The sequence below is a fragment of the Mycetomoellerius zeteki genome, unplaced genomic scaffold (assembly GCF_001594055.1).
Source record: "Mycetomoellerius zeteki isolate Tzet28-1 unplaced genomic scaffold, Tzet1.0 scaffold159, whole genome shotgun sequence".
Lineage (NCBI taxonomy): Eukaryota > Metazoa > Arthropoda > Insecta > Hymenoptera > Formicidae > Mycetomoellerius > Mycetomoellerius zeteki.
The window spans coordinates 378,136-396,654 of NW_017256542.1; the positions used below are offsets into that span (position 1 = coordinate 378,136).

An 18,519-nucleotide genomic window follows, 5' to 3' on the forward strand; every position below is an offset into this window, starting at 1 on the left:
TGCGGAGTAATTATAATATTTTCCAATGATTCAAAACACCGACAAACATCGCTATTCAAATATGAAATATTTCTGCAAAGAGAATAGGAATGTTATAGTTTATCGAAGGCACTATAATTTTTTTCTTTTTAATGAAGAAACTTATGAATTACATTATCCATTAGGATAATGCTGAAACTGATTGAAATTTAGTCTTACATACGTATTCCTTTCTTTTAAATCTATATATCTATAAAAGTTTCAAGTATCTCAGTTTAAATTTTTTAAACATTGATACAATAGATTAGCTGCATCATAACATTACATGTTTCTTACGTTAATACGTGGCACGTTAAATTAGTTTGCATATACAGCTTATAAAGACTGCATCTTAAACTTCTACTTGTATAATATATGGAGCTTTGTACACGGTATAGGAAACTCTGGTAAGTCATAGCGAACAATCTTGTCGATTTCTAACGAGAATTGCAAATGATTAATATATTTTGCTCCATATAATTATTTTATCTCTAAATTTTCTATATAGTAATTATCATTCATTATTTTTAATTTTTATTACGATGTACTTCGTATCTTATAATTATCATCAGTCTTCAGAATCTTACTCTTTCATGGAGAACGTCGATATGTTATAACTAACATTATTTTATATTATATAATACTATTATGTTATATGAAGACTTTTTAATAGTTACTGCAATAGAGAGATTCAATCTTAATTATCAATTTTTAGAATATATATGATCTAAAGTGAACCTTTTGGAACGGTACATTGTCCGTTAGGGGACGATTCTATGATCGGAGCTGGACCTGGATTTGAAGCAATGCATTGGGCAACGTAGGAAGGTTGCGGTCCCAAGGTCGGGTTCCACTGCTCTTGCATGTGTTGCGTTGGTGATGGTACAGCATGATATTGCACCGATTGTGGATACATCACTGGCTGCGAGTACATCATTGGTTGGCCGTTCATTGATGAGTGACCTGACGGGTAAGTCTCGGTCGTTGAATAAAAATGCTGCGGATATGATGGAGGTACAGCTCCGTTCTCAGTTGCGTCGACGTGCTGAGGTGGTAAGTACGGTACAGGTATGTAGCTACCATTTCCCAGATAGTACGAATTCCCTGAATTGCTTTCATTCGTGTAGTGTGGTGGAAGTTCATGATAAGGAATTATTTGGTTCGATGTTGTATATTGCGGTGGTGCATAACCGTTTGTCGGACCGGCTACCATAGGTGTTATCTGATGCGACATCGGATCCCAATGATGCTGCGGTTGCAGCATATGTACATCGTGCCTTCGTGCATTATACGGATTCACAGAACCATTCGGTATCGTCGCGCCATATTGAGGACCCGAATATTGCATGTGCGATGATCCGCGAGCATTTTGCTGGCGATTTCGTATCTTATTGGCTATAAGAGAAAATGAAATAAAAAAAATATATTCTCTCACAAGTTTCACAGAGAGTTCCGTAAAACTGAAATGAACAATCAAGCGTGTTTTTACAAAAAGAAAAGTATATACAATAAAAAATATATAATTAGTCAAGTTTTCATATTTATATTCTCTGACTTACCCTTCAATCCCATTTGTATTTGTAATGGTTTTATACATACATATAAAGGATGTATATGCAATCAATTTAATAAAATAATTATTGTAAAATAATATAAAACAGAAATTATGTTGATTAGAAATCTCAAGGATCAATTTCATCAAAATGTCAGGTGTAATTTTTTAGTGCAATTTAATGTATTCATTTATAATCTTTTCAAAACATAAAATATAGTCCAATTAAAAAAAAAACTTTTCTTAGTCAAAATCGCAATAGTCTGTCTAGAAAAGATCCAAGAGAATGGCAAATTCAAAACAACAGACAAAAAAATAGAAGACTGAGCAGATTACATAAATTAAATTGATAACTAACAAAAAATAATGAAACAAACGCAAATAATTGAAATTAAAACACTAAACATTTTCAAATATAAAAATAAAATTATGTATAAATACATAAAATCTCAAAAACACCGATTCGAAAGCAACTAATAATAATACGCAACGTATCTCCCATCACAAAGGACAATAATCGTTAAACATTAAACCTTTAAATAGATAGTCATAACATCCAGACATAGTTCTTTTAAAAATTTTGTTCTAAAAAAGGAAAATAAGTGTTTCCAAGATGCTTAGAAGTTTTAAAAGAAAGCATAATTAGTTTTACATTTCTCTCTCATAAGGATTAGCTAATATAAATTAACATATTAATAAAAAATATAAAAAAATTAAAATTAAAAAACTTTTTGGGGTGCTTTAAGTATGTCATCTACCAACTTGCCCACGAAAAATCTTTGGACACGTGCTTATTTAAAGGTTAACAGTAATATCAAAATATAAATAAATATACTGACAACGGTTTTTTTTTTTTAGGTAGAAGATACATCGCTGTTTATATGCTATTAGTATAAGTCTCTTTTACCGTTCTTGCTTTTTGTTCGTGAATCTAGCTGAGTTTGGATCTTTTCTAGTAAGTTATAATTATATCTTAATTACTAAAATTTTAAGCGTTTATTGTTTCATTTGCTTACTTAATTTATGTTATTAATTATTAATTAATATAATTATTTTAATATTGTTTTTTTACTATCTCTTGTTCTGAATTTGTCCTTGCCTCTCTTTTCTCTAGATGTAATATTTCGATTTCAAGTTTGCTTTGCTTGTTGCACACAATTCATGTTCATGTGCAAAGCGTCGGGAATCTCATCACAGGTACTTGTTTCCTCATCGTACGTTAACGAACAACTTTGCATGTCATTAATAAGATGATATACTTCCTCTTGAATATACTGCATATACGGAATATCTATTAAAAAATTGTATAAGAGTTTGTTTCAAGTTTCATTATTAATCTTTTATATGAATTTTTACTGTTAAATTACTGTTCTTATGAGCATTTGATGGAGCATCCAAAGATTGCATGTCTGGATATCTTTTAGTTTCTCCTTTTTCTTAATCTTTGAACTCTATTTCGTGTTGTAAGAGACGAATAAAAAAGTGAGTATCTCTTCAATTTTAATATATTATTTTATATGCTGCAAATTTATTTCCTATAGTAATAACATATTTAATTTTACTGTTATTACCTTTATTAACAGTGCCAGTTTGCTTCCCTTTCTGTTGAATATGATGTGAGGAGTCTTTCCCGCTCGAATTTCTTGGTCCTTGCTTTGACTGATTTGTACTTTGCTGACTATTCATGTTCACATGCGAAGCATTGAGAATCTCAACACTAGCATTTGATCCCTCGTTTAACGAACTATTTTGCATGTCGTTAACAAGGCGATCTACTTCCTCCCGCATATATTGCATGTACGGACCACCTATTTAAAAATTGTATACAAGCTTTTGTTTCAAGTTTCATCAATGATTTTTTAATATAAATTTTGTATGAATGTTTAATGATAAATTACTGTTTATAGCATTTGATGGTGTGCCCATAGATGGTATGCCTTGATGATTTGGTCCATACATTATCGGTCCGTAATAAGTTGGATTTAAAGTACGGAAAGTGTCCTGTGTGCAAAAAATTATATAATTATAGAATATAACAATCGATGATAAATTATAATTACAATTACTTTTCTATCTACGCATACCTCCAGATGCAGCAGATGTAAATTATAAAAGACATTCGATGACAATGAATCTAAGAAAAATATAAAATATAAATTTTTTGTTCATGGTATAATATCAATATTAGAATATTAATAAATACATACGATCTATTTGACTGGGGTTCTGTTCCCCAGTTATCGAAAAATTTCCTGGCATGTATGGATAATAGGGATATGTATTGCCGTTATCTGGAGGAACATAAGATACGTTTGGGTTGCCATATATATTTGTTTGCGAGTTATCTGCAATTAACGAAGTAGATCAGTACATATTCCGATAAATTTTTAAGAAAAATTAAAACTTGCATATCCAATTGCCAGTAAATTAATTTAATTTGTATGAAATCTATTTGCTGAAATAATTGTGTATATACATTTTGACTGTTTTAACGCCAGCGTGCGCATGCGCGTAATTGATTATAAATATATTAGGGCTACATTCCAAAACATCCTCTCTGAGGAAGATTTTACTCTATGTACTATATATTTCGAATTAAATTTTCTTCGGAGGACATAATTTTTTAAGTTATGATATATATGACATAACATGTTATTTAGAAATGATTACCATTGTAAGGTGAACAATAATTCTCATTTAACACTTTTGGTTTCGAACTTGATTTTGGAAGATTATTGGATTTTTCAGTCTTCCTTGCAGTATTGTTCACCCTCCTAAATACTGTATGAGGTTTTTTACGTTCTTCCGTTATTTCTTGCATTATATTGTTTGACCCTATGGACTGTGAATTGTCAAATGTAGTTGTCATAGGTAAACTGTTAATCTCTACCTACAAACAAAAGATGTGCGTTTTTATACTTTAAGAATTTCAAATACAATATTAAAATTTTACAATTTACTTACATTTGTCGCATGAATAGAAGAATCTTCTACAGAATGATTTTTTAATGTTTGGTTTTGATTTATTTTACTAAAAAATAAAATCATTATATTTTTAAAGAATTCAGTTTATTAGAAAAATGCGAAACAATACTATCTTTTATACGATAAAATGCAGCTAATATAATCTGAGATACATACGGAAGTTCGCCGTGATGTTCATTAAAGCCACTTCTAGTGACATTAGTATCAGCATCATCATTACTGTTATTTATTAATACATTTTTATTTGTATTATTTGGCTTTTCATTTATTATTATAGTATCTTTTCTCTTTCGCGAGAAAGAATTATATGGTTTTTTCCATCGTCGATCTAATTATTACAAAATAAAGATTTGTTACATGTAAATTATGTAAAAATATGTAAAAATGACAATAATGGTTTAATAATTTAATAAACTAACTTGAATCCATGGTAACTGAATGGTTTCTATTAATTGGTACCCAATTTTTTGGCCTATTTTTTCTTACTAAAGGTAATGGCTTCAGAGCATCATATGGAACAAATTTTTTCTCTCCTAGGTCTTTAATAAAAACCAGAACTGGCTCCTTCTCTGTATTCATTTCTTGTATATAACCGTGAAGCCAAAGAGGCCCTTGCTTCAATTTTTGTTGCTCAATTTTATTGTTAGTTTCGCTAGTACTACATTCTGGTAAATTAACTCGTATATTCTTGTTGTTATTTCTATCACACTGTTGTAGATCGTTTATGCTAATCTCTATCAGACATTTGCCGCCGACTTGAAGCTCATTACTGTTGTATCTGTTCCAGCCTGCAGATTTTACCTCTATACATACAAATAATTTTAGTTTTAAATATTTCACTTTTGTCCTCGAAAAAGAAAGTAAAAATAAAATTCTTATAGCACACCTCGTTTCAATTCGTGCCATATGTCTAACTCTATATTACGATAATAATCAGGAGCCAGCGCTTTTGCAACTTTATAAGGAATAGGTGATCCTTTCCAATCAGATTGCGCTTCGTCCGTGTCACTATGTTCGTTTTTTACTTTTTTGTATAAATCCTCAATCAATTGCCTGCAGAAATATATCTCACTTTTTAAAAACAATCTACATTTTTAAATAAAATTTAAAAACTTAATGCTTAAATTATAATTTGTTATAAATGCAATATACATCGAGGTCTAATTAAATAACTTACTCTCTAATATCAAGATTTCCCTTCTGGAAAAATCTGTCATGTCTAAGTGCAGGAGCTCGGTTATGTAGCATTCTATCCGCAACAGCTTTTATGTTAGGTATTTGATACATATACCTATATACAACTTCATAAACAATAGCTACCAAAAAAACAAAAGATTACAAAGAATTTAGGAAGAAGATTATGGTTGTTCCAAAATTGACTGCCAGTACTGAAAATCTATAGTGCACGTAACGTAAACTATAGCATTTTCTGTGCTGGCAGTAAATTTGGAACACAGCCTAAAGATGCGACGCACAGCTTGTATCAATAAGGTTCGTTTTCAATATGTGGTTACTTAAAGATAAAGGTTACCAAGAGATTCATTAATAAAATTCATTTATGAACCTTTAATCTTTAGGTAACTCTATATTGTGAAAATGGGACTAAGAAATATCTACATACATTGACAGTATGCAGCTGATTGTACAAAAGCCATCGGGTAAACAGGCTCATATTGTTTTGGCTCTGTGTGACAAAGCAATATAACGCCTTTTTTAAAACCGTTATTGGTAACGTTTTCGCATATCTGCTTTTCTCCAACGAATATGATTATGTCTCTCTTATACAACAAAGACATGGCATGAATTTCACTTGAACTTCCCCACTCCGTAAAACATTGCATTTCATTCAGATAATAATCAAATGATGTTGATACAGACTATAAAAAAAGTGTATAGAAAATGATCATCAAAACCGAGCATCTCTTGATATGAAACTAGATAATCGTGTACAGATACTCACATCAATGAACAAGTGTCTCTTCTTCTTCATAAATTCTATACATTCTTTTCTTACTCGTAGATGATAATGTTGCGTGTGATACACTTGTTCGCTGATTGCTCTAAACAAACAAGTCGGGTCTCTGGGAGTAGGTTTCCTGAAGTAACCTTCCTTTGCCAGCCATTGGTCCACTGGCTCCTGTGTCCGTTTTGACATCTTTCTAATTGACATTATTCAATATACTGCTACAGGATATCGATCATGTAACTTTTTCCATAGGACGGAAACGTGAAAAGTGAAAATTTATTGTATGTATGTGTGTATATGTTCATACATCATAGATAAAAATTTTCATTTTTCACGTTTTTTCGCTCTAGAGAAAAAGTTATATGATCGATACTTTGATATATACATCCAGCTAACGAAGTATCTTATTTTTTTATAAAATTGTCTTCACATTACCTTCTTATATATTCTTTTGTAATATTATATAGATAATGTAAAAAATGTTTTTTTTCTTTGATATGGTTTATCCGCAGATATCCCAATTTAAGTGGATATTTTTTATTTTCTAAAAAGAAGAAGAATAATATAAACCATCGAAGAAAACGAATTACAATTTGAATACGATTCTAACCAAATTCTTCTACTTACATTTTTAATGATAAACTTTGGATTTATAACAATTAATTTATTATTAATGTTAATAAAATAATATTGACAGTATTTAAGAACATTGACTAATATAGACTTCTATAGTTTTGTATTTATATATTAAATTATACTATATATATGCTAATATAAAAATAAGAAAGAATAGTAAATCTTTTAATTGTAAAGCTGATTCTACAATGAATCGGTAGTCGGTAGTCCTAAGTCTTATCGGTGAATCGGTGAAATTGGCCAACAGTCAACTTGTACGACTAAGGGCCGATTGTTCCAACTTCTTGGTAAAGTTTACCTGTTAGGTAAGTAATAAGATTATCCAATCACGTGCGCGGATTGCCAGATTTACCTAACAAGTAAACTTTACCAAAAGATTGAACAATCGGCCCTAAGACTATCGATTTTCTTAAGATTGACCAAATTGGACTTTATTCCTTTCAATTTTCTTAGTAACAACCAAAACAAGCAAACAAGGTGTTAAGAAATTATTTTATTCCTTTCCATCAGTCGAGTTAAACGACTTGCTGTACAACTAACAACTAATAGATGCAAAAAATCATAGTCACCTATTTAGGTTAAAACTGATTAAGACTTAGGATTTCCGACTACTGACTCATTGTAAAATCAGCTTAAGAAATCGATCAGGGCCGATTGTTCCAACTTCTTGGTAAAGTTTACCTATTAGATAAGTAGCAAGATTATCTAATCACGTGCGCAGATTGCCAGATTTACCTAACAGGTAAACTTTACCAAAAGATGGAACAATCGGCCCTCAGAGAATTAAGACAGAGAAGGTTGGCATAAATTCATAAACAAAATGTGCATAAATAAAAGTATGCTGCAAAACCCAACAACGTGCTAAATCTCATCGAAATTATAAAAAGGTGGATTTCTTACATTATAATAAAACCTACCTAACGCGAATAAAAAACAATTAAAAAGAAATAAAAAAATCATTCTTTTCGAGAAGATCCGAAAGAATTCCTACGATACACGTAAGATACAGATATCTCAGCTTATCGAAAGAATCTCACGCGTTATCGCGCTACGACAAAGGGACAAAGCGATGAGTCTTGATGCGACAATGCGTGATGGAAAACGTGATCGTAAATAGATTCGAATCGTTTAGTTTACGGATAATCCAACTATAAAACACTTCACGGGAAAATCAATCAGCCAATTTTCTTCAACCTCGGTCCTTACAGAGATCCCACATTAAACGGAAAGATCCGCAAGAAAGAAAAGATCCAAAGTGGCGAAGAGAAGCCATCGATCCTGGGAAGGGGGGAGGGCCGTGGAAATCTCGTAAACGAATGAACGCAAAAATTTATGTTGTTACTTGTTACATAAAAGTCGCACAAGTTTAATTGCTATGTGCAACGAACGTCGAATCTAATCGAATGCTAGTGTCCGGTGCAATCAAGAAAAAGAATAAACTGTTCACAAACACAATGTCCGAACATTCGCATTCGGTGTTCGTTCACTAGATGCATACGCGGCTTAAACTTTCTTGCGAAAGAAAGTTTAGTCGAAAGAAAGCTTTCGCGTGAAAAATTCGTAGGAAAAAAGGGGATCGTGCTCACCTTACTATTCTCCACCTACTCCTTCGGCAGAAGCAGAACGGCACCGCGAATCTCCCGAAACAATGGTCGTTCAACTTTTCAAACACAGCGTGCGTGATGTACCCGATACCGTACTTTCCTTACCTTCTTTCTTGGTCTTCTCTTCTCCCCTTTATTTCCCCCTTCCTCCTTTCCCCCTCAACAACGCATTTTGTCGCCAATCCAATTCGTTACCTGCGCACGTGCATCAGGTTCGCGTTTGTGGGCGATTGATGTTTACATCAATCGGATTCTATTAACGACAAAATTCGCACGCGATGCTCAAGATACCGCGATTAAAGTGATTCGAGCGATATCGTCGTGAATCGATAAAGAGGATACTTACGTTTTATCTCTTTGTTGATATGATGATTCCATTCCGCGCAACTACATAAAGATATCGTCGAATTCAGGCGCTCTACGCTGTTGACGGAAATCCCTCGTCGAAATCGACAACTCGGGTCAAAATGATAAAGGTCCGTCCGAATGATGTGGCTGAAAGATTGCGACACGATTGGCCGACATTACTAGAATGCTAACCAATCGCAATTTCGAAGTCGTATTTTCACTTCCGCTTTCGTAGCAAGTAGATAGGCGCCAAATTTCAATTAACTCTTCTCTCATTCTAAAGATTGCGATTTATTTTTACGTCGTTCATAAATATTCTACGTAGTTTACAAATATCCCAATGCCATTTAGTTACATTAATTAGTCCACGTCATTGGATCATTCAGGTTCTGTGTATTTCTTTTCTTTGAAATATTAAGAATACTTAAATAAATATTAAGAATATCTAAATAAATCTGTTCACGTTGCTTGCACTTTTTGCTTGCACTCAACATTTTCGTATTCTCTTTTCAACGCTCAAATAAGTATATATCTATCTCAATTTAAATTAAAAATTTTTGAGGATTTCAAGCAGCGCAAACAGACCTAATATTAATCTCTATCCGTTCTCTTTTTCTAAATATCTATGTTAATATATGCAAAAATCACTCAATAATTTTTACATGTTTATAAAAGTTATGAAAATTAATCCGGTATACAAATGACCGGAACATCATCGTGCGTACTATATGTTAAATATAAATATTAATTCCATGAATGTTTATCCTGTTATAATTTAAAAAATGCAGTACGTATTGTAAGATAATCTGAAAATGAATCTCCAATGAAATAAAAAATCGATTATTCTTTTCAATCCTTTTGCAAAATCTTTTATGTAAACAGTTAATTTTATATATATAATTGACATTGATTACTTTGCAAATATTAAGTTAACTGTAATTCATTTAATGATCAATTTTGCAGATCATTACATAACAGATTGAAAATTGTTATAAAGATTCTAATTATTATTATAATTCTAATAATAGTTGTATCCTGCATTTAGCACTAAATGCGGCTAGCTTTTAATTTTTAAGATAAAGTTTATACATAAAAATCGGAAGCAAATGATCAGATTTTAGTGCTAAATGCAATTATAAATACATTAAATAAAATTCCTGTTACGTACATATATGGATGAAAAATGGAAATAAATTTCTTTTAAGCTAATAAAGTTTAATTAGGGTCAAAAAACAGATTGTCACTTTTGTACAAATTACTTTTTTTTATTCCTCGTAATAATTTCGTCGAAATGACAATGCGATGTATACGAAATATTAAAAAAGTACAATAGCCCGTTTATACAAAATATGATTTTTACAATACATAAATATAAGATCGATCACTGTGTACTTCCGCAATGGCTGCTGTAACGCATTAAATGCAATATCACCGACAATTTTGCTTGTTATATCGAAAATAATGAATATATTCGCGCGTGCAGTTCTTTTGATATAAAAAAACTACATCCTCCGGCGAGGAGATGACGATTCCGTGCAACGTTTCGCGATCTATCGAATTGGATCATCGTCCCTGTTTCGTAAAAAACGAATTTCTAACTCGCTACATTTACTAATCTTTTTCTTGCCATAAGTCTTTCTCTCTCTAAGTAGAATAGCCGTATTCGGCTATTCGGACAATGTATTATTTGTCACGCGTTTAGCAACAAAACAACGAGTAGATGTAACGAGAAGGCAAGTTAGAGAAACTTACAGCGAGACAAGAGCTGTATGTAAGTTTGCTCTCATTCTTGTCATTGCTTAATCGTTGTCGAATTGTCTTTTGAGGCGGCTTAGTACCAAGGTAGGACAAGCAATAGCGACATCGTCATCGGCTACGTGATTCAAACGTTACACGTTTTCGATCAAAAGTTTTCTGATCTCGCCAAAAGAAGAACGCCGAAAAATGGCGATAGGATAAGTATAATCATAGCATTACGACTAATATAGTGCTTCGCATTCGCGCTTTTTTTCCTTGGCAAAGTATGAATAATTGTTATAAAATGTCACGGATATAGAAATTGGAAGAAGCGACAAGTCGTGCCGTCCCCGTTCCTTTCCTTCGTTTTCGTGTGGCAGCTTCTTTAAGCAGCTATCTTTTCGGCGTCGATCGCTAAAAAAAAAAAAACAATATTGCCTTAGTAAATCACATACCATCTTGAATAGATACAAGAGTATAAATTAAAAATGTGCAGTGTACGAACCTTCTTTGGTGGGCAGAGGATTTTTCTCGAGGGTTTCCGCATGTTTCAATTTCGCTGGATCAAAATTTTCAATACCGGAGATTAATTGTTGCTTCCCCTTTTCTTGCTGAATCGCTGCATAGAAAATCAACAAAAAATCTCATTAGAATTTATAATAATTATCATTTTATAAAATAATTATATTACTTGTAAAGAAATTATTATTTCATTTACTATTTTATGACGTGACTTTATCAACAATAAAAATAAAACGGAATGGAATGATTGCCCATGGTTAAAAATCATTCTTTAAAAATTAAAAATTCACAATTTCGTAAGATAAATTTCTCGCTTTTAATTCATCTAGTGAATTTGATGGAGTTGAACTATTCTGTATATAAGTCAATTTAAAAAACTAACTTATATATCATACCATCTTTATCGGGTAACGGGTTTTTCTCCTGCGTCTCGGTGTGCTTCAGACTTGCGGTGTCGAACTTTTCGATACCGGCGATCAACGTTTGCTGGGTCTTCTCCGCTGCGACGTCTAAAAAAGATAAATCATATTTCAGAAACGAAATGATGGATAATTTTATGTAAGCAGAATCGCAAATCGGAAATAAAGTATATCGTTTAACTGGCTATAGATTTGCTATATCCAGCTGCTAGCAGCGTAACTAGAATGGATTAGCGAAGAATAAATTCAAAAACTGTTTGCGCGATCGATCAATGATTGATACCGTTTGTCGTCCTTCCTTCATAAGGCACGTGCTATTAATATCGCGCGCGTTCAGATGCTCTATGCATTTTTATGAAGCGAAATTACGTATTACATTTGAACTCAAGTTAAAATCATAAGAAACTAAAGTTTGCGTAATAATTTTTGACTTTGAAATTAATGTACGATTTATTAATTACATTTTGGATTTATCCTCCTGTATATCAGATTAACTTCTTGCTACGGTATAATAAAATATCCCAGAATATATCTCATTTTAGTTTTAAGATCTATGATTAAGTTCTATGATTCCATTACTTTAATCCATATTAGATATTTAAGTCGTGAGAAGCCTTGTATTTTGAATAATTTATAACTCGACTTTTCGACAGTTGAGAAATTATCGATTTCAGATTGCATCAAAGAATCCATATAATATGAGAGTAGACGAATTTAGGAAGACCTGCATAAATATTGTATAAGAGTTATTATTTTTAATCTTTTAAATTTTATGTTATAAGATATGTGTAGCAAGAAATTAACGAAAAAAAAACAAGCAATATGATCTCAGAATGCCATCAAAACCACCAGTAAAATTTTCGAATTCGAAATTTTATTATTGAATTATTCTAAGAGAAAGCTTTGCAGGTGAAAGATTGTTTCCCGAGAAGCAAAAGCAATAGTTGACTTTCTGCTGCCACCATGAAAAAGCCCAAGGAAGTACTCCTCGCAGAACTGGAGAATGAAATTCCAGAAATCCCTCCAGTCTTTAATGAGCAATACCTTTGGCGTTAGGCAACACAATCTTCTCTTTCGTGTCTGCGTGCTTCAATTGATCTGCCTTAAAGGTTTCCACGCCATGTATCAACTCAGAATGTTGCCGCTCCTGTCGCACGTCTACGTCAGCAATTCACATATTTTTATTGCAGCTATCGTATTTATCAAAGTATCGCACTGGTAAGCTTTGCGCTCAAATCACTTCTCTTGTAATAATTTGTGTGAGTAAACTCGATATTTTCTTTACTTTCTTTACACCCCGCATTTAATATTAAACGCGTCTTACTTGCATAGAAGCATATAAATATATATATAAAATTTTAATACTTAAATACTAAAAATACTTAAATTAGAATAAAGAAAAAAATATCAAAAACACATAACATTAATCATATATCAATTAATCAAATATATTAGTAGTGAAATTAATAGAATACAAAAATATAAAAATATTAAATAATAATATGAATTAAAGGCCTAATGCCGGTCGAAGCTAGATCTTAATTGCTTTTTAAATAATTCAAATGTGAATTATATATGTACTACTGCACTGAAAAAAAAGATTGGCTGCTGCAGCAAATTAGATGGTAAAATATGGCATAGCATTTTTAATTGGTTGCAGCAGTTAATTTTTGGTTGTGTTAGTCTATCGGAATCCTATACTGACATTACAGATAGACTAACGCAACCAAAAATTGGCTGCTGCAGCCAATTAAAAATGCTATGCTATATTTTACCATCTAATTTGCTGCAGCAGCCAATCTTTTTTTCAATGTATATATGTACTTGCATATATACCATATTTGTCATATTCACTACACGTCGAAATTTTTCCGGACTTTACAAACGCAGCTAAACTACTGAAATAATATCACAAATTTAATTTTGATGCTCAATAGACATCTATTGGAGAGATCTTAATCTAATGGAATCTGTAAATAAATTTTAATTATTGCGAAAAATATTACCTCGACCGGTATTAGGTCTTTAATTCATATTATTAATGAGTTCACGCGTCGATCCTATGAGATTTAAATTTAAAAATATTAAATTTTAATCCTCCTTTTTCGTTTAAATTAAATTTTAAATAGTTATAAACATGATAATTCGATTCACATAAATTAATTTTTAGTAAAATAACTGAGATATATCCTTGGATATTCACGTACCTTCAGCGGAGGGTAAAACGTTCTTCTCGGCAGTAGCGGCTTTCTTCATGCAGCCATGATTGAAACCTTCCAATTCGCTTTTCAGGTCTAGAGCTACTTTGGGCAGGTCTTTCAACGACGGACTCGACATGACTTATATTTCTTGATCTGTAAAACAGATAATTGTATAAGCTCAATCACCTTCGCTCAACAATATAGCTTAAAAAATCAAGGTTCATAACTCTAATTGTACCATTTATAAGTTTCTAATTCTTCTAACGCTACAGCTATATTTTATTGATTGATTCAGACTATCAATATTCAGGTATATATTGTATTTTATGTGGATGTGCAATGTACGATAATTTTATTACTTAAAAATTCTTGGAGAATTTGAAGTGTCGAACTGTCAAAAAAATGTCAATGTGTAAATAATTAAAATGTGTTATAATCTGAAGTATGTTATTGATAGCAATTATACGCAACACATATCCTTGCAATAAATGATCGTGTTTTCTTTTTCTTTTAAAATATGTACGTATGTATAAAATTTAACAATGTGAAACGGAAAATAATTTAAATTCGTTTTAATTTTTTTTTCTTAGTTTTTCGTCAATATGTAACGAACGGTACATACACTTCTCTACATATAGTAATGATGTAAAAGGTGTCTATGCAAGGTGTACGAGCACCTGCTCGTAACATAATCGATTTAACTTCCTGGAAGATAGCGGAACATGGACGATATCGCACGTGTTATTAAGTACGAGAACTACTTCCACGTAAAGTGCACAAAGAGCATCGCTTAACAAATATGTGTATCGGCGAGAGACGGCACCGCGCAGTTTCCAATTGTTAACGTGAACGTGTCGTTTCCTTTGTTAAACCACACCAACAATCTGCGCGCTGACAACAGCGGCTGCTATTGAATGCCAACGAAGCTGAAGCCGAGAACGAAGCTATCGACAACGATGTCGGAATTGCACGTCTTCATGATATAAATACAGCGAAAATGCGACAGTACTTTATTTATACTGAACACAATTGAAATTTCGCAGACTCGATACTTTAGGAGTTTCCCCTTTTTAAATTCAAAAGAATGCGATCAAAGTAAAACACAGCATAGATTTTTTTTTCATTTTGCTTGTTCCTTCTACAATTTTATTCGTTATCTGAAGTTGTCTGTAATAACAACAATGACATTCAATCTCGTTAAATAAAAAAACAAGAAATTTTAATAAAATAAAAATACAATTAAGAATAAAATACAGTTGTGTGTGTGTGTTGTTAATAAATTGAGAAAAAAAGAGAAAAGTTATAATAGATTTAGGAAATTATTACATGAGAAGTCTAATTTATCTGCGAACTCACGCAATTCTCAATCTGCGAATTTATGTATCACGTGACGGAAACAGCGGTAGCTCGTTACTTCCGGTCTATGTTTCCTTCTAGCATATTTCCTTGTCACACTTCTTCCATAAGCATAGCAACAACTTCGTCAGCGTGAGATTGCATCGATGTCAAAGTTACACAATTATCAAAATAAAAAAATACTTGTCAAATAATTTGTGAACATGAGAGATACATGAAAATTAAATAATTAATTTATAATAGCAAATAGTAATGCGATCATTGCATAACATGTTTAATATATAATGCTTTAATGATCAATAAAATCTGATAATTTCTATGCATTCATATTAGCGAATTTTCTCAATCGAATTATCTCAATCTTTTACTTCATATTTCACGTGCAAAATATTATGCTGCAATTTGATTTCGATTTCCGCAGCAATCATTTGTTATTTACGATAATGACGCATATTACTTGACCAAGAAGAACTCTGATAAATATTTTGCGTTCTTTCGCCGCGTCTTTCCTCCAAAGAACGCAACCATATTTTCGCAATATTATATTACAAATTAAAGTTAAATTACAGCTGCGCATATAGATCGAACAAATGTATTGCAATATATATTCACACCAATCATTAAACAAATTTTTTAGAAAAAGAACAAAATATTTTTAAGAATATTTCAGATTTTCAATGAATCGACATTATTTTTCTTATATTTTTCTTAAATAACAAATGATACTTTCGAAAGAAAGGAAACATCCGGCAACTATCGAATCAGACGTTACTCCGCTAATAATTGATAGTTGTGGCACGAAATCAACGTCGCAACGTTGTCTCAATGTGTACATACACTTCTGTATCAACATATATATATGTACACACATCTTATATCAAATCCAACTGGCGACGCATTTACGCGTTAAACTGTCAATGACTCATTCCTCGGATGCCCCCTTTGCCCACCCCCTTTCACCAAATGGGCTTCTCAGCAGCGATTGTGCGCATTCAGACATACTTAAAACTTTACATGACTCAACGAGTAAAAATGTAAGAAAAGAACGCAATACTAATTACGCTCACGTGGGCGATCGGTATTGATTTGCGCTTAACTCCTACGTGCTTTTTTCTAATCGTATTATATTCTGCAATTCATGACGAAATAAATCTTCATTTTCTTTGCATCTACATTGCACGCGTAACGATTACATTTCCTTTGTATCTGGAAATAAATCAAATTAATATTCCAATATATTCAATATATTAATTGTATTATCTTAAAATAAATCATATTAATTATATCGTTCATACATATATATTTTCTATCGTATACTATAGTATTATTTGTATCATATAAACTTATTAAATAGCCAATGACGATAACATCGAATTCGCCTATATGAGAGTAAACTTGCAGATTTAAAAGAGAAGCGAAGAGTAAGAAAAGGTTCGCATTCCACGTGGGTGAAGTCACGGGGGACGTCGGATTACTAACCACATTATCGGTACATGGCACAATTGTGCAACATCATCGACGACAGTGCAAGGTCATCAATTTTGTGCGACTTTTTTTCTACGAAACTTTTCAAACGACGATTCTATAAGGCGAAACGATTTTGCAGAACGAGTGACTGAAAAGATAAACGATATAAGCACGGTGATAAATTTGATCGAAGATTTGTGGAAACATTTGAATTTGCTCTAGCAGCACAGTATTTTCTTAGAGTTACAATGTTTTTGAGTACAGCTATATTATGTTGAGCGTGTAAAGTACAGACGATGTTGATAAAAAACGAACCGGTCTCTCGGGCCACTCGTCTGAGTTTTGGGTCCAAGACGATACGTTCCTGAGATCGTGAGAGAGGCTTTCGAGAGATACGTTCAAACGGTGGGTCAGCATCGACAAGGCTGTGTATAGGTCCTTATATGGTAGCCGGTCGTATATGCCTGTATATAGGGAGTGTTCGAAAAAGAGGCCGCATACGCAACAGAGAAGCAGCGGGAACTCACACATATCCTTCGCGTATCAGCTAAATTCTTTTCTTTTTTTTCTCATTCTTTTCATATGCCTGTGTAGGCGTATGAAACATACGTGTGTGCACAAACACAAGACTCGTGGTGCTTGGCTGCACGTAACGGTAAGAGACGAGGACGAGATCTCGATTGTCCGTATAACCACGACGGATCACGGCCAGATAAAACATAACTCTCTTCTTATGCGGTGGATTATGTTTCGTGAATCTATCGCCAGACTATATAGACAAGACAGAGAGACCAGACTGCAAAACGATTTTCGTTCATTTTAATACGCATAAAAATATATTTTCATATTTTCTTAAATGCCAATTAATCATTTAATATACCAAACAACTATTCAGAATATTAATCATGTTTTAGCTCATGAATAATGTTGCTACAAGATAAATAATTTTTAAATAATAAAAATCGATATAACACGATGTAATGCGATTTATTACTTCTTATAAAATAGCTCACTTTTGCTACATGTTATTAATTAATTTTTATTATGAGAATCGCTTGCGCTCGTCGCATTTAAGATCAGCAAGAAAATGAACGTTTTAAGGCCAACGCAAGAAACGCTATAACGTAACGACCGTTAGTTCCATTTAATTGAACATCCGTAGATCCTAGCCGAGCCGTGGCGAACAACCAGACGGGATAAGCTTCTTATTGGTTATTATACAAACTGCAAACGGTGGTATTTAATGAGGCGAGTCGACGCGAGACGACGGCGACGATGCTCGCACAGTGGAACTTGGATAAATCTTGGCTTCATCTTCTCGAGTGTACTCGCGAGGTGAAAAGCGAGCCCCCTCGAGAAGTTAACGAGGAAACTAGGTTGCCAATGCAGCCGAGATGCGCCAGCAGAAACCGACGGTAGAGTCATCGAGATAGATTAGACATCCAGACTGATATTTCATATGAATGTCGTACGAGTGCCTGTGAGGCACGATTTCTAGTACTTCATTTTCAAACGAGGAAAGTATGGCTCTAGGTCGTGCATCCCCATTAATGCGGACGATCTGTAAATATTTTCCAAACGTTAGAAACTATGGCGTTTGATAAATTGGTCTACACTGAAAAAAAGATTGGCTGCTGCAGCAAATTAGATGGTAAAATATGGCATAGCATTTTTAATTGGCTGCAGCAGCCAATTTTTGGTTGCGTTA

The 18,519-nt window shown here is 32.7% G+C and overlaps 2 protein-coding genes across 5 annotated transcripts in view; both read right to left on the reverse strand.

Annotated features, from left to right (window-relative positions):
- Positions 1 to 709: 709 nt before the first annotated feature.
- LOC108721080 (putative uncharacterized protein DDB_G0286901) lies at positions 710 to 9,177 on the reverse strand. Of its 2 annotated transcripts, none has more exons than XM_018445415.1 (14): positions 9,108 to 9,177; positions 6,516 to 6,714; positions 6,177 to 6,432; positions 5,733 to 5,871; positions 5,442 to 5,608; positions 4,975 to 5,358; positions 4,712 to 4,883; positions 4,535 to 4,601; positions 4,241 to 4,460; positions 3,778 to 3,915; positions 3,655 to 3,704; positions 3,469 to 3,571; positions 3,142 to 3,378; positions 710 to 1,413 (listed from the first exon to the last, which is right to left on the reverse strand). In XM_018445415.1, exons 1-14 carry the CDS (start codon positions 9,137 to 9,139, stop codon positions 746 to 748), a joined length of 2,832 nt encoding a protein of 943 aa, XP_018300917.1. In that variant the 5' UTR covers positions 9,140 to 9,177; the 3' UTR covers positions 710 to 745. The 2 variants fall into 2 exon arrangements, with proteins under 2 accessions (XP_018300917.1, XP_018300918.1); XM_018445416.1 differs by lacking the exon at positions 9,108 to 9,177 and adding an exon at positions 8,744 to 8,978.
- Positions 9,178 to 10,724: 1,547 nt separating this feature from the next.
- The window catches only part of cib (thymosin beta cib), a 13,625-nt gene continuing 5,830 nt past the window's right edge, over positions 10,725 to 18,519 (reverse strand). The window contains exons 1-6 of one of the 3 annotated variants that reach the window (XM_018445424.1): positions 14,227 to 14,315; positions 13,995 to 14,141; positions 12,832 to 12,945; positions 11,764 to 11,877; positions 11,352 to 11,465; positions 10,725 to 11,260 (exon numbers count right to left, since the gene is read on the reverse strand). In XM_018445424.1, coding sequence (XP_018300926.1) covers positions 11,232 to 11,260; positions 11,352 to 11,465; positions 11,764 to 11,877; positions 12,832 to 12,945; positions 13,995 to 14,124 — 501 coding nt within the window. In that variant the 5' untranslated portion in view covers positions 14,125 to 14,141; positions 14,227 to 14,315 and the 3' untranslated portion in view covers positions 10,725 to 11,231. Of the gene's footprint in view, positions 11,261 to 11,351; positions 11,466 to 11,763; positions 11,878 to 12,831; positions 12,946 to 13,994; positions 14,142 to 14,226; positions 14,316 to 18,519 lie in introns of those variants that run through there. The other 2 variants (XM_018445423.1, XM_018445425.1) reach the window with 2 other exon arrangements.